The 15,876-nt window shown below is 52.3% G+C and overlaps 1 protein-coding gene across 2 annotated transcripts in view; it reads left to right on the top strand.

The window, feature by feature from the left end:
• The window catches only part of MYO7B (myosin VIIB), an 84,175-nt gene that overhangs the window by 26,306 nt on the left and 41,993 nt on the right, over positions 1–15,876 (top strand). For both annotated transcript variants that reach the window (XR_008295255.1, XM_053214846.1), the window contains exons 6-14: positions 1,003–1,124; positions 4,577–4,719; positions 5,404–5,517; positions 6,981–7,134; positions 9,273–9,349; positions 10,473–10,592; positions 10,897–11,039; positions 13,025–13,235; positions 13,924–14,059. Coding sequence is in view for 1 of the 2 variants with exons in the window: in XM_053214846.1 (XP_053070821.1) it covers positions 1,003–1,124; positions 4,577–4,719; positions 5,404–5,517; positions 6,981–7,134; positions 9,273–9,349; positions 10,473–10,592; positions 10,897–11,039; positions 13,025–13,235; positions 13,924–14,059 (1,220 nt within the window). In the remaining variant the exon portion in view is untranslated. The remainder of the gene's footprint in view (positions 1–1,002; positions 1,125–4,576; positions 4,720–5,403; positions 5,518–6,980; positions 7,135–9,272; positions 9,350–10,472; positions 10,593–10,896; positions 11,040–13,024; positions 13,236–13,923; positions 14,060–15,876) is intronic.

The following is a 15,876-nucleotide window of genomic DNA, read 5'->3' as shown; positions in this document are numbered from 1 at the left end:
TATGTGCCAGATTTGAGTATATTTTTAATTTAATTCAACTCCTTAAGAAACTTTTAAAAACAAGTTTTCATATCTCACCATTATGAAATTAATATATATTCACTATGAAAATTTTACAAAATTTCAGAAAAACATTGTTGGAAAAAATTGCTAGATACTTCTGGAAGAGACAGCTTCCCCTACCCCCTTGGTTACAATTATACTGAAGACAGTGGACATTTGTCACTTTACTGTACCTAATAGGCATTGCCCACATTTACTGAAAGCCCCATATAGTCTTGGTTCTAGTGTTCTCTAACTGGAGGGACCATAACTAATCACCCCCACTTTATGGTACTTCTGATTTTCCACAATGGTTCTTTTTCAAGATTTTTTTTTTTAAGTAATGTCTACACCCAATGTGGGGCTTGAACCTACAACTCCGAGTCACAAGCTCCACTGACTGAGCCAGCCAGGTGCTCCGGATTTTCTGCAATTGTGATGATAAATGAATAATACTTTAGTGAACAGAGAGCTTTGTGGAGAAAGCTTTTCCTGATTTTAGGATTGCTTTCTTAGGCTCAAGGCAGGGTAATTCTGAAGGTTTTTGATACCTATGCTGCATTGCTTTTCAAAAGGACCGATGCAGTCTCCCATCTGGCCAACATAAACTCACTGCTCACGCAGAAGATATTACAACAAGACATTGTGCCATCTGGTCCCATTCATTCATCAGTAGTTACTGAGCACTGAGCCGGTGACACTGGAATGAACCAGATACAACCATACCTGCAAGGAGCTCCCATCCAAGCGGGCAGAAAAGACGAACTCTCCAATAACCAATACAAAGTAGACAGCTGAGACCCACAGGGCGAATGTGGTAGGATTTGTGCACAGGGGTTTGGGGGAGAGGGCATCTTTGTCCAGGCCAGAAAGCAGTCCTGTGGTGGGTCTGCAGAACAGTTAGGGGTACTGAAGAAACAGCTGGTTTATTGACTGATGCCCTGTGTGCCCTCTTCACAGTGGTGAGTCTGGGGCAGGTAAGACGGAGACCACCAAGCTCATCCTGCAGTTCCTGGCCACTGTCAGCGGCCAGCATTCATGGATTGAACAGCAGGTCCTGGAGGCCAACCCCATTCTGGAAGGTAAGTGGGCACCCTCACAACTGGCCCTCCTCCCCAGGCCCTGTAGGCTGGAAGCTTCCTGCCAGGAGGTGTCCATGGGGAAGGACAGGATGGGCCATACCCTTTCCATGACTCAGGTTCCCTCAGGACAGGAAAGACCAGCACGAAGTAGATGGTAGTGTGGGGGCTCCCGGGAAGCCAGAATGGGAAAGACTGATGACCTTGTAAACAAGCTTTCTTTAAGCGTGTTTTTCACAGGATTGAAACAAGTATTCCTTTTAAATAAAGGCTGTGGGATGAAATCAGTTTGGCAAATGCTGGGTGTGTCCGCTTGAGCCACCGGGGAAGCAGTTGCTAAGCCTGTGTCAAGACTGTCTGTAAGAGGTCTATGAGGGGTGACCCTGCAAGATGAAGGGGGAGGTGGCAGGAACAGACAGGAAATGTCACCCAGCTGGCATGCCCACAGGATACTCAGGAAAGGGAAGGTGGAATTGGCAGGATGAGGTTCACACTGCATGCAGATCTGCCCAGGTCTTGGCCAGCCTAAGGTGGAGCCCAGAGCAAAGTGCCTATATGAGTGCCCTGCACTGGGCACCGTGCCAGGCCTCAGCGTCCCCTCACTCATTCTCTGGTGGGGGTTGCCCAGAGATGTCGACCTCAACTCCCCAGTACCCAGCCATGGTCAGTGGGTTCTCTCCTGTTTCTTTGTAACAGAGAGATGTTTTACATACAAAGTTCATCTATAGTTTTATGAGTTTTGACAAACTCAGTCAGAATGCCCATCATAGTCCTGATATGGAATGTTCCTATCACCCCAAAACTTCCCTCGTGGCCTCTCTTCCCAACGCCAGCTTTTGGCAACCACCGATTTCTCTTTTCTCCCCTGTAGAGCTGACCCTTGAATAATGAGGGTTTGACATGCACAAGTCTGCTGTGGATATATGTCGATTTTTTTTTTTTATAAATACAGTACAATGCTGTAAATATATTTCCTCTTCCTTATGATTTCAATAACATTTTCTTTTCTCTAGCTTAACTTTATTGTGAGAATACAGTATATAAAGTATATAATACATATAACTTACAAAGTATGTGTTCATCGACTGTATTATTAGTAAGGCTTCCAGTCAACAGTAGGCTATTGGTAGTTAAGTTTTGCAGGAGTCAAAAGTCATACATAGATTTTAAACTGCACAGGGAGTCAGCACTTTATCTTTTCCATAAAGTTATATAAATGAGATCAAATGGTTTGCAGCCTTTTGGGGCTGGCTACTTTTTTTTTTTTAACTTTTATTTATATTTGAGAGACAGAGAATGAATGGGGGAGGAGCAGAGAGAGAGATAGGGAGACACAAAATCCAACGCAGGCTCCAGGTTCTGAGCTGTCAGCACAGAGCCTGATGCAGGGCTCAAACCCACGAACTGTGAGATCATGATGTGAGCCGAAGTTGGATGCGCAACTGACTTGAGTCACCCAGGTGACTCACATCGTGGCTAATGATGTAGAGCATCTTTTCATGGGCTTATTTCCTATCTGTGTATCTTCTCTGTATGTGTTCAAATCTTTTGCCCATTTTTAAATTGTTTCCTTATTAATGAATTGGGAGCTCTCTATATATTCTGGATTCAAACCCCTTATAAGATATGCGTTTTGCAGATATTTTGCCCCAGTCTGTAGTCTGTTCCTCCGTTCTGACAGTGTCTTTCAGAGGCCAGATGTTTTAGATTTCGATGAAGTTCCATTTATCTTTGTTTCTCTCCTTGACTATGCTTTCAGTGTTGTGTTTAAGCAATCTTTGCTCAACCCAGAGATTTTCTTCTAGATGTGGTGCAGTTTTAGGTTTTACATTTGGATCTGTATCTATTTTGTGTTCATTTTCTCTATAGTGCAAGGTCTGAGTCGAGTTTCTGCTTTTTTCTTTTTTTTCCTTCCCTTTCGTTTCTTGTTTTCTTTCATAAGGATATCCAAGAATTTCAGGCCCATTTGCCAAGAAGACTATTCTTTTTCCATTCAGTGGCCTTTGCACCTTTGTCCAAACTCAGTTGATCATACATGTGTGAGTCTGTTTCTGGATTCTCTATTCTGTTCTATTGCTCTCTCTGACTACTCTTTCACCAATACCACACTGTCTTGAGTTCTGAGCTTAGTCAGTTTTTCAATCAGGTAGCACACATCCTCCAGTGTTGTTCTTTCCAAACTTGGCCATTGTTGGTGGCCACATTTACTTTTCTATATACATTGTAGAATCAGCTTGCCAATTTCTACCAAAAAGGGTCGACATCAGGTTTTCTCGAAGAGAGATTGGCCACTGGGTTGAACCACACAAAGTAGGTTTCTGAAGCATAGTTAGTCCTTATCAGAGCCTCTGCTATCTGTTGGGATTCCTCAAGGGGGAGAGACCAAGGACTCTTTTTCCTTCTTCTCTTGGGACTAATGATGGATGGTGGTATTTTCAAACTGCAACCCAACCCACAAATGAGTCTTGAAATCAGTCTTTTAGGACAAATTATAAATTTAAAAAATGTTTAATGTTTATTATTTTGAGAGAGAGAGAGAAAGGAGGAGAGGAGAGGAGAGGAGAGGAGAGGAGAGGAGAGGAGAGGAGAGGAGAGGAGAGACAGAGCACAAGCAGGGGATGGGCAGAGAGAGGGAGACACAGAATCCGAAGCAGGCTCCAGGCTCTGAGCTGTCAGCACAGAACCTGACGCGGGGCTCAAACTCACAGACCATGAGATCGTGACCTGAGCCAAAGTTGGATGCTCAACCAGCTGAGCCACCCAGGAACCCTGGTCTTTTAGGACAAATTAAATAGCATAGAAGAGAAAATACCCCAGTGCACAGCTCTTGATCAGAACCAGTACTGAATATCTTCTTTTAATTACAGGTACAGGTGGGGGTGTGTATTCACTGAGACTCATTGCAAAGGGTCTTTCTTATTGTGGGTCATGTCCAAGAAGCTCGCAGAAACAGCTCTATAAAAACGCACCTTCAGTCATGCTGCAATCCAAATGCTTTCTGGTGTGACCCCCCATCTGAGCCTTGTCCCTGCCAGCTTGCCCTCCCAGCCCCTGCCCTTCAGCCTGAGCAATCTTTCCAAAATGCAAATCTGTTCCCACACTCCCTCAGAAGGTTTCCTGCCTCCCCCATCACCCACAGACTAATTCCAAACATCTTAGCCTGGCATTCAAGGCTCTATGCTACTAACTGGTTTCGTCTGTCTTCCACTGCTTTCCTCTATATTTTATGCTCCAGCCAAATTTCCCGCTCTGTGAGCACACCCCATGCTTACCGACACTTGCACCTTTACTTGCACTTTGTCTTCCCCTCAGCACACTCTTGGCTGCCACCACCCTCCAGTGCAATGCTACCCAATCCTTCAACTCTGGGCTTAAGAAGCTTTCCCAGATGATCCCACTAAAAGTAAATTTCCCCCTCTCTGCTCCCATCATGGGCATCACCCTCTGACCTTCAGCCTTCGGAAATGCCAAGACAATCAGAAATGATAACTCAAGCCGCTTTGGGAAGTATATCGACATCCACTTCAATCCTAGCGGGGTCATCGAGGGTGCACGCATTGAGCAGTTTCTCCTGGAGAAGTCCCGGGTCTGCCGGCAGGTGAGGACTCCCTCTGCTGCACTGGTCCTGGGGAACCTCCGCCCACCCCAGGGCTGGGAGTCGGGATGAAGAGGCTTTTATGACAGATTCCCTTCCATCACTCTCACGCCTCTCCAGAGACACCCCCCTCCCCGCCCCCGCCACGGACCTTCAGAGGTCTTAGTTTGTTGCCACTGTACTTACCCTGAGATGGGCCAAGGACCCCTAGAATTGGGTAATGATGGTCCTTTCCCAGTATTCAAGAAGAAGAAATCATAGGATTTTCTGTTTTGAATTTTCCATCCACATCATGTTCTACATTGTTTGGTGCTTACTACTTACCTCTCCTAGAATTAATTCTAAGGCCAGGCCAGTCCTGAGCTAAGGATCTGGATCCTGGCATCACTCCCTGGCTTGCGACTTAGGCAAGCTGACCTCGGGGCTGGGAGGAGCAGTGGAGATGCAGGGAAGCCCCTGGGAGCCAGGAGTTTGTGAAGAGTGGCCTTTAGCCCAGGGCTGTGGGCAAGAGCTGACCTTGGAAGCCCAAGATGGGGACATCTGCCGAACCAAACGTCCCTCAGGTCAATGCCAGAGCCACATCTGGTTGACAGACCTTGGAGCAGAAGCTGGGACAGGGCTGGAGGCGGCTGGGTGGCCTGGGGGTGGGGGATGCTTACAGGCTCTCTGGACCGCCTGCCCCACCAGGCCCCCGAGGAGCGGAACTACCACATCTTCTACTGCATGCTCCAGGGGATGAGCGCTGAGGAGAAGCAGCTGCTGAGCCTGGGGACGCCCTCCGAGTACCACTACCTGACGATGGTGAGGCCCACCCCCCTCTCTCCACCCCGCCCCTGCCCTCCCTGCCCACCTCTCCCTCCCCATGCCTGACAGCACTGCCCCACCCAGCCTCCCAAGAGCAAAAGCAAGAAGAGGAAGGAAGGCTGGTTCCTGCTACACCTGGGGTTTGCAGCCACAGAAAAGCCCTGCGGCGGGGATTGAGGGCTCCCTTTTTCCATCCTCCACTCCAGCCTTCTGTTTTTGTGACTGTCAAGGCCTTCCTCTTGCTCATGTGTTTCCTCATTTTCTGTGGAACTCCTAGTCCCTCTCCACGAACCTCAGCTCTCTCTGGTTCCAGCGGTCAGAGGCCCTGGTGGTGACGGAGAGTTGTAGCCGCACCTCTCCTTCCTCGATTTCATCCACCCATTTCCAGTCGTCCATCCTTGTAGGTGCCCGAGAACTTGAACTCCAGCAAAGCAGGGAGTTGCTCTTGCTTTGGGCTGCACCCCCACACCTGGAACAGTGCGGCGCACACGGCCATCCGGCCCGTTTGTTGAGAAGGGGATGGCAGAGTTCTGCCTCTTGAATCTCCTCTGCCTAGCCCCTCTCTCCTACGTTCACTGCCTGAAGGCCTTCCTCATTTCTTTCCCAGATCACGGTGGTAGTTTCCTCCAGCATCCTCCCGTCACCAGACTTGACCTCTAGTCTATCATCCTTTCTGCAGACCTTCCTTCCACGGTGCAAGTCTGACAGATCCCGTCTCTGACTGCCATTCCGCAGGGGCCTCCCTGTGGCTCCTTGGCGTGGTTTCCAAGCACCTCCAGATCCTCATCATCCCTCCACTTCTCCCCATATAACCCCCGCTTCCTTGCCAGCCCTGCCGCTGCCTCCGCAGCCTAGCTCCAGCTATTCTCTGCCTACACTGCCCTCTCCCTGTGGTGCTATGAAGCACAGCATGTGCTTTCGCCAGGAAGCTTTTCCCCACTTCTCCATAGGGTTGTCCTAGCCCTCTTTGGTCTCAGCAGCACCTGTAACAGCGTATGACACCATCATTTGCTTCCTGCCTCCCTTCTTGGATGCACGGCATCCCACACAGGGCCAGGCCTCTCCATTTGTGAATTCCCGCCAAGTAGCACAGGGCCTGGTACATGGGGAGCTTTGGAAGGTGTTTGTTAAAGCACTGAACTCACAGGATTCCCCAGGGATGGGTGACAAATAGGGGCTCAAAGAAGCTCAACGGTTTGGCTGAGGCCACACAGCTTCCAAGTGCCATTGCTGGCTGCTGTGTCTATGTTACCATGATTCTGCCTCTGGAAATAATTCTGTGTATTTTCTGAGCTGGAGCCTCTCCAGCTGGCCTCTCAGAGTCCACCTAGAGCCTGTGAAGTGTCACTTCTTAGGGGCCTTTGGCTGAGTCCCTGACACATCTCTGCCTTACTAGCCCTGTGATGGAGGAGGTGGGGTGTGGGGTGGCCCCCAGAATGTTGAGGTGCCCAATCTTGCAGGGAAACTGCACCTCCTGTGAGGGTCTCAACGACGCCAAGGACTATGCCCACGTGCGCTCTGCCATGAAGATTCTCATGTTCTCTGACTCGGAGAACTGGGACCTCAGCAAGCTGCTGGCAGCCATTCTCCACCTGGGCAACGTGGAGTTCATGGGTAATGCTGTGTCCGCTCAAAATGTACCCCTGGGGAGGAAGACTGGAGGGACTGGAACAGGAGGAGGAAGAAGTCTCTGGGAGTTCTCACATAGTCTAACCCTGTCCTGGGAAAATGCATTGAAAATTGTAGCTATGATTTTTGAGGTCTCACGGTGTGGCAGGGAAGATGTCAAAGCTTAGGGCCCCCTGAAGATGAAAACTCTGATCAGTCCCCCAGTTTTAGCTGGGACCCTACAGGGCTACCCCCTGAGGATAAGGGTGAACCAGAGTAAACAGAGTCATGCATGAATGTACAAGTCCATTTGTAGGCATCTGGGTGGTCTGGGCACTAGGGTGACCTGGCCCATTAGTGCCTCCAAGCATCTGATGGATCCTTCCTTCTCGGGAGGAAACTAGCACCAATTTTGATTACAAATTATTCCTTTAAACAATTTTTCAAACACAGCATCTCACATGCAGCTGGGGATAGATAGGAGTGAGGAAACAAGATATTGTGAGTGAGAATCAGCAAAGATAACAGACAATAGAAATAGAGCCACAAAGACTTCAGATGTTTGGGTTATTGGACACAAACCATAAAGCAGCTATGCTTGCTACGTTCAAGAAAAGAAAAAGCCAAGCTTGAAAATTTAGACAGGAAACTGGAAATAGAAAATGTGACATTATAGATTTTAAAAGGAACTTTGTAGAAATTGTAAAATTAAAAAAAAAAAAAGACCAAAATGCAGAACTCAATGGATGGTTTTAACAGCCAGTTTTATATACATGGAGAGGGAGTGTGTGGGCTGGAGGAGAAGCTGGAACACAGCATGGAGATACAGAAGGATGGAAAATATATGAGAGAGTAGGAGATGTGAAGGACACAGTGAGAAGTTATAGCACATCTTTGGTGTACTAAAGGAAAAGAGAGAAAGAATGGGGCAGAGGCAACATTGGAAGGAACTATGGTTGGTTCTAGAATTCATGAAGGACACCGATTCACAGAACAGTGAGGAAAGGACAGACTTTTCAATAAACTGTTGGATGTCCATGTGGAAACAATGAACTTGGACCCCTCTCTCACACCATATAAGGAAATCTAGTCCAGGAGAGTTGTTGCTCTGCCCATGTGATCTATCCACCACACTGGCACTTCTGCTGGTGACAGGTGGGTGCTGACACACACACAGGGGGCATCAGGACCTGGAAGAGTATTACAAATGCGGTGTTGAGGACATGGGACCAGGCACAAAAGAATGCAGGTCTTATAGATCAGATGTTCGATTAGATCACACTTAAAAAAATTTAAACACAGGTGAGATTAAATGCTGTTAAGGACTCATATTTAGGTAGTAAAAGGATGATGGAAAGCAAGGAAGTGGTTTCCATTAGTGAGTGGGGAGGAACGTGGTCTTAGCAAGAAAGGACCATGAGAGCTTCGGATGTTGTCCAGGCTTTGTATCTTGGCAGTAGTAGTGGATACACAGTGTTGACTTAATCATTATTTATTATAACACGCCTTGGGGTTCTATACACTTTTTTATGTGAATGCTTTATTTTATAATTTTTTCAAGTTTAAAAAAGAGAAAATATATACATACAGAAACGACACTTCCCCCCCCTCCCCCACCCCCAGCAGCCCTGACGTGGAGGTTGCCTCAGAGAAGGGGATTGAGGCTAGGAGGGGCCGGTCAGGAAACCTCTGCAAGGGGACTGGACCTGGCTTATAGTGACGCTCTGTGGATGTCCGCTTATTTGAATGAATAAATGATGCCTGGATCTCCATGGACAGCAGAGTGGATTGAAGGGGGCTGATGGCTCATCTTTCTCTTTAGTAGACCCCATCCTGCCCACACCAGCACCAGCCTTCTCCCTCCAAATAAGCCCTCTTTTCTTCAAACTTCACTTTGACCCAGGGCTACGACCTCACTGAGTGGAGGGGGAAGTAGTCTGTTACACTCCTTCACAGCTAAGGGGCTGGTAATCACCAGGGACATTGGCTCCCGCAGAGAGGGCCTGGGAGAGGTGGTGCCCCACATCCAGGAACAGTTGCCCCTAATAGGTGGATCTACGGCTGCCCCAGGCCAGGCACTACTGGGACCCCTGATCCATCACTTCGGCTGCCTTGCCAATCCGGGTTACTGCTTCTCTCCATAGCCGCAGTCTTCAAGAACCTGGACTCCTCTGATGTGATGGAGACGCCTGCCTTTCCCATCGTGCTGAAGTTGCTGGAGGTAGGCTGGCCATTGTGTCTGCCAGCTTCCATTTCTGTGAGGGGCCCCAGGGGTCTGGGCTCACAGCCACCTGACTCCTGATTGTCATAACACTTCCCAGGCTCCCACTTCTTCCCCCCAACTCCTCTCCCAGACTCTCAGCTCAACCCCTGAACCCATCTGGCTCTGCAGACACTGGGGGTGGGAAGCAGTGTGAGCTAATCTTTAACAGAATGATCAGTCCAGCTTTAACACCCATCTCTTCCCTCTTCCCCATGTCCCCCCTGCTCTTCAGGGGCCTTCACTCAGCATCCTCACTCCCCACCCCACCCAGTCCCCAAGCTCCCCCCACACGGTCACATGGCCCAGTGCCCTTACACTGGACCTTCCCTGCCTGCCTCAATAAGCCCCTGCCAGAGTTGTGCTATTCTGGGAAAGTGGAGCCTCACTTGGAGGAAGGATGGCAGGCCCTGGCTGGAGACACATCTCTGCCCTGGGAACATTATAATTTCCTTCATGTCACACCCTGTTGACAGTTCTGGTGGGAAATTAATAGAATTGAAGCAAGCAAACAAACAAAGCAATCACATTTTGCTGCTAATATTCTTAATTTGTTCAGGGTTCTTAGAAACTTTGGGTTCTTGCTGGCTCAGTCTTCCCTGCATGGTGAGAGGACTGGCCCATCCAGAATCCTCCTGTTCCCTTAGGCCTTCAGCCCCCAGGCAGGAATGGCTTCAGTTGGGGTCAATCCAGATGCCAGTCACCTGGCCTCAGAACTCTCCCCGCCCACTGTTCTCCAAGGTCTGCTTATGGCACCAGCCCCTTCCCCGGCCCCCAGGAGACCAGCACACAGCTGGTAAACCAAGCAGCCAGCATGCCCAGGACCCATCCAGGTTGTGTATCCTTCCGGAACACTCTAACACCCCAGTGTTCAGACTGATGCTGGGCCTGGGCCCGCCCAGGGACCCTGACTCTGGTCTCCGTCTGGCCCAGCCCTCTTGCACAGCCCCATAGGCATCTCCCACCATCAAGCCTTGGGTCTAGGGTGTTTGGTCATGGAAGAAAACAAGACTAGGTAGGTCAGAGCCAAGGAGCCAGGCCCCGCCGCATCGGCCGTGATGCCAGGCCTCACCTGCCTTTCCAGGTGAAGTGGCAGGCACTCCGGGACTGTCTGATCAAGCATTCCATCATCATCCGAGGGGAGTTTGTCACCAGGCCCCTGAACATCACCCAGGCTGCAGACCGGAGGGACGCCTTTGTCAAGGTACAGAGCTGTGGGAGAAGAGGCCCCCGTGTCTGTGTGTTGAACAAGGCTCCTTGCCCTGCTGGTGGAGAACAGGAAAGAGCGGCAATGGCTGGGCTGGTCCTGACTGCCAGTCACCTGCCAGGTGACTGTGGGCTTTCTAGCCTCTTTGGGCTTCAGGTTCTTGCCTATAAGTAGGGATAACACCCCTCAGCAGGTCCGGAATATCCAGTGTGGGTGCAGACTTTGCCGGTGAACTTAGAGATAAGGGCCAGCCTTCCTCTTATGCTTCAAAGCCTGTGGGCTTTCCCCCATGTCTCCTCAGGGCATTTACGGGCACCTCTTCCTGTGGATTGTCAAGAAAATCAATGCTGCAATTTTCACTCCACCTGCCCAGGACCCCAAAAATGTGCGAAGGGCCATCGGCCTCCTGGACATATTTGGTTTTGAAAATTTCCAGAATAATAGGTATGAAGATCTCAGTTCGCCTGCTTTCAGAGAATGGGAGATCGGCTTGGGTCCTGTCTAGCTAAGCAAGCTGGAGGGTAACCCTTCCTCCCCCATGGGACTGCTCTGCAGGCTGGATGTGTCTGCAGTGAGATGGTCTGTGTGCCTCCCCCTGACTCCCCCTGCACATCTAGAGAAGGCCACATAGCTAAAGGCCTCCCCAAGAGTCAGGCTGCAGCCCAGCATCTGTCACCCCTCTTGAGCCATCTGCTCTCCTAATGAACTGAAGTGAATTATCACGTGAGGCAGGGGTGAACATGGAAATTGCTAGCCCTGATCCAACTGCTTCATTGGTGGGATACCCTACTAGTAACGGGGAAAGGAAGGTAGGAGATTTGTGACCATCCCTGACTTTTCAGTTTGGCAAGGGTCAGGCAAGGCGGGACACCTCTGGCCCTGTGTCCCAGTGTCCCAGCAGCCCAGACTGGAGGCCCACGAGCTGGAGGCAAGAGGCAGGTCAGAAAAGCGATGCCTAGTTGGGACTGTGATGAGGACCGGGGAGGGGGGCAACAGGGCGCTGAAGGGCGTCAGGCAGCGGAGTCAAATAAGGACAAGTGATGCCCTGGGGCGCTGTTGAGTGGCAGGAGGATGTCCGAGGAGGAAAATTAGGACAAGCAAGCAGGAGCACGCTGGGATTGCTGCCTCCCGGACCAGCGGGGCGGGCAGGGCACAGGCCTGCTCAGTGCGCCGGGGGGATGGGCAGGGCTGGCTAAGCCCAGGGCAATGGCAGCTCTCAGGCACAGGAAAGTCAGGTGTGATTCAGATCATTGGTTTCTGTCCCTAGGAGTGACAGCTGAGCCAACCAAGCACCTTGGCTGCCTTAGAGGTGGTTGTGGGGGATCCAGTCATTTATGCAGGGGCCCCTCCCTGAGGGAGCCCTGAGCTGGGTCTGTGACAGGGCAGCAGTCCCTTCCTGCAGGTGGCCACTGAGTGCTCTCCAGGCTGCATGCTGGGAGTGGGGCACACGGTGGACCTGTCCCCTCACCTCCCGGGTTAACAGACGTTGAACAACCAGTCTCAGGAATGGTGAGGTTTTGCATAAGTGGGCAACCCATCCAGAGGAAGAAAGGCCCAAGGGATGAACACAATGAGCAGGGTAATGAGGAAGGAGAGGAGGGAAGCAGCAAACATGTGACCACTCAGGCCGGGGAGAAGTGGGTGCCTTCACAGCACCGCAGGAAGGAGCCCGCAGCGACCCAGGTCACTCTCAGAGACACAGCAAGGCTTTGCATTGTTCTCTGTGCACTGTTCACTGTGGGGATCTGAAAAGAGGGGATTGGAAGCAGGGGGACAGCGGGGCCTGCTGGCCAGAGAGCCCGCCGCGTAGTGTGTGAGATGGGGATGTGGGGAGAGCCCACAGGAGGCCGCAGCTGTGCTCTGGATGGTGAGTGAGGGGCCTGGGCCCCGGCGGCAGTGTGGGAACAGAGTCAGCAGAGCAGGGCGCTGTGTTGGAGTGAGGGGACCTGACTCTGGCAGACAGTTGGAACTGGGAAGGGAGGAGACAGAGGTGTCAGGTGTGACTCCTTGGTTTGTGAGTCCAGCGGGGGGTGATGATTGGAGGTGCCGACCTGAGATGGGAAGCGGGGAGGAAGAGTAGCTGGAGGCCAGAGCGGGAGTAAGGACTCTTGCTGATGCAGGGGAGCCCGGCCCTCAATACTGGGGCCTCGTGCCCCTCGGGGTGGGGCTGCTACGGGTCACATGGTCCCCCAAGGCTCTGCTCTTGACCAAGGTCTCTAGGTCTGTTTGCCAGGGGATGGAGTGGGTGATGGTGGCGGAGGCGAGAGAAGGGGGAGGGTAGCGACTGCGTGTACGTGTGTATGGGGATGAGCCCCTGCGGGCTACGCGGAAGGCTGGGTGCAAGCGGCCAGCAGCTCCGCGGGTCCTGCCGGCGATGACAGGGACGGGCTGACCGGGCCCCTCCCACGGGGGCGGTGCTCCCTCCACAGCTTCGAGCAGCTCTGCATCAATTTTGCCAATGAGCACCTGCAGCAGTTCTTTGTGCGGCACGTGTTCACCATGGAGCAGGAGGAGTACCTCTCGGAGGGCATCGCCTGGGACTACATCCAGTACAGTGACAATCGCCCCACCCTGGACCTGCTGGCCCTCAAGCCCATGAGCATCATCTCCCTCCTGGACGAGGAGAGCCACTTCCCGCAGGTGCGTCCCTGAGCCCACCCACCCTCGGGTGGAGAGCCCCACTCACAGGTCTCACCCTCGAGGTTGAGAAACTCCCCTGGGTCCCCTGGGTTGCAGAAACCTCTGTCAGGCATTAGCAGACCAGCCCCAACCCGGGCAACCTCCTCTCCTGCGAGTTTCGCCTCCTACAGGAAGGCCTCCTGACTCCAGCCTCGCTCCCACTCCCCAGCAGCATGACATCGCAGTCACTGTTTATTCACATCCAAGAACTCACCCTAAGAGGGGCTTCCTAAGCACTCGTGGGCCTAGAGCTGCAGAGGGTACAAGAGATGGAAATGCTTGCCTTCTCGCCCTCAAGGCGCTCTGCCTGTCCTAGGAAAGTCCCTAGACTTTCAAAGCAGTCTGAGTCCAGAGAAGGGTGAAGCCAGGGCCAGGTACCTGGACAACGGTAGGGAAGGGTGGAGCCGGAGAGCCGGCCGTGGAGGTCAGCAGACCCGGTCTCTGCTCCCAGCTCGGCCCTCATTTATAGAGACTAGTCACCAACCCCTGAGTGGCAGTTTCCCGTCTGTTAGAAGGGTCCTCGGTCATTCTGAGCTGAGCTGCTCTGTCCCTGTGAGGAAGCCCCTGAGCCCTGTGGCTGTGCCAGCTAACCTCCCGTGCATGGCTGGACTCTGGGATGTCAGCCCACAGGGCGTGTGCCTTCTTCCAGGGGACAGATACCACCATGCTGCAAAAACTGAACAGTGTCCATGCCAACAACAAGGCTTACCTGCAGCCCAAGAACATCCACGACGCCAGATTTGGCATCGCGCACTTTGCCGGCGAGGTGTACTACCAGACAGAAGGTAGGCGCAGCTCCTGTCCACTTCCCTTCCCTTCCAGATCTGGACCATTCCAGGGGGGCTGTGGGAAGGAGGCTGAGAGGACAAGGTCATTTTGCAGAGCTGGCAATGGGACAAAGGGAATGGAATGGACATGGTTTGTTGGCACCACTCATACTGGATGAGGGCCACCTAATAGGCTCATGTTAACTTAATCACCTCTGTAAAGGCCCCATCTCTACATATGGTCACATTCTGAGGTCCTGGGGTTAGGGCTGCAATGTGTGGATGGGGGCTAGGGGCAGACGATGCAACTCAGCCCATAACACCGCCCCTCCTTAATTTCTGGATTCTCAGTCTTCAGGCTGGAGGTGGCCCTGGTTCTAGCAGGACCTTCCAGAACCCCAGAGCAGGGCTGGTAGAGGGGTTGGGGGCTCCAGGCCCTCAGGTCTGCCTTAGCAACCACAGACATGCTTGGTTCCCAAACCTCTTCTGTCAGGGGCGCCTGGGCGGCTCAGCTGGTTAAGTGTCTGACTTCGGCTCAGGTCATGATCTCACTATTCATGAGTTCGAGCCCCCCATTGGGCTCTGTGCTGACAGCTCAGAGCCTGGAGCCTGCTTTGGATTCTGTGTCTCCCTCTCTCTGCTCCTCCCTCACTCATGCTCTGTCTCTCGAAAATAAATAAACGTTAAAAAAACAAATCTAAACCTCTTCTGTCAGAGCGCACACACAGGTTCACACACACAACGCCTAAGGGCACACATTCACCCCCAAGACCTGTGCAATTTAAACTCCTAATGAGGAGGGAAATGTGCCCTCAGGACCTCCTAATCAGCAAGCCACGCCCCATCCTTGGAGCCAGTAAGACCCAGCAGTCTGAATTCCTTTCCCTCTTCCATTTTGGGCTCTCAGGAAGAGCAGGGGCTTGGAAGCAGCCAGACTGGCCAGCTGGGGCAGGTGGACGCACAGATCCTCCCGGCGCTGCATCGGGGCTCTGGGGCGAGGGCAGGAGAGGCCCCTGCAGACTGCAAGCTCCCTGGATGTTACCAGGCTGCCAGATTTTCAGGACTTATCGGTGGGGGCAGGAGGCTTCTTCACAATCTCCTTCTCCTGCTTTCCTTTTCTAGCTCCTTTATGTGAATAAGTAGCTGCCTGAATCAGACTTGCCCAAGGTCACCCGGAACTTTAGTGGGACAGAGCCCCGAGAGGAGCCCTCAGACATTTCACTGCAGGGAAATCTAGACTGTACCCTGAAGGGACATACGGTCCCCAGCAGCTGCTGGTCAGCTCCAGAGTACACCTGGCGGTTACAGTGAAGGCGAGGGCGGGGGTGTTGAGGGAACAGGATCACCAATCACTCCTGTCCCACTCCTGTGGTGCACCCAGCGGGGGGGGGGGGGGTGGCGAAGGAAAGGGAAAGTCCTCGACCCACCCTTGAACCGAGCAGTAGAGCCCATGAGAAAGGTCACACAGAGGCCAGGGGAGCCCTGAGGAGGGCCCTGGGGAGCCTCCTGGAATAGACCATGCTTGAGCCGGTCTTGAAGAATGAGCCAGAGCTGGCGTGCATGCCTGAGGAAGGAAGAGTGTCCAGGAGTGGCCGGCGGGGGCTGGAGGTGTGGGAGGGCTGGGGCCTCTGAGGGTAACTCTGTGCCAGTGGGGTACAGGGCCACAGGGGCCCCGGGGGTCGAGGAAGGAGGAGACGAGGAAGGCATGCTGTGGTGACAGGACAGCAGAGGAAGTGTTTGGGCAGGGTGAGGCAGCACTGGGCAGGACAGTCTGGGCCACAAGCCAGGAAGGGTGGGACAGAGGGCAGAGTGGTGGGCTGTGATCAGAGGGATGG

The sequence above is a fragment of the Acinonyx jubatus genome, chromosome C1 (genome assembly GCF_027475565.1).
Source record: "Acinonyx jubatus isolate Ajub_Pintada_27869175 chromosome C1, VMU_Ajub_asm_v1.0, whole genome shotgun sequence".
Classification (NCBI taxonomy): domain Eukaryota; kingdom Metazoa; phylum Chordata; class Mammalia; order Carnivora; family Felidae; genus Acinonyx; species Acinonyx jubatus.
The sequence above is the reverse complement of the archived record's forward strand: the minus strand, read 5'-3'. Positions and strand labels throughout refer to the sequence as shown.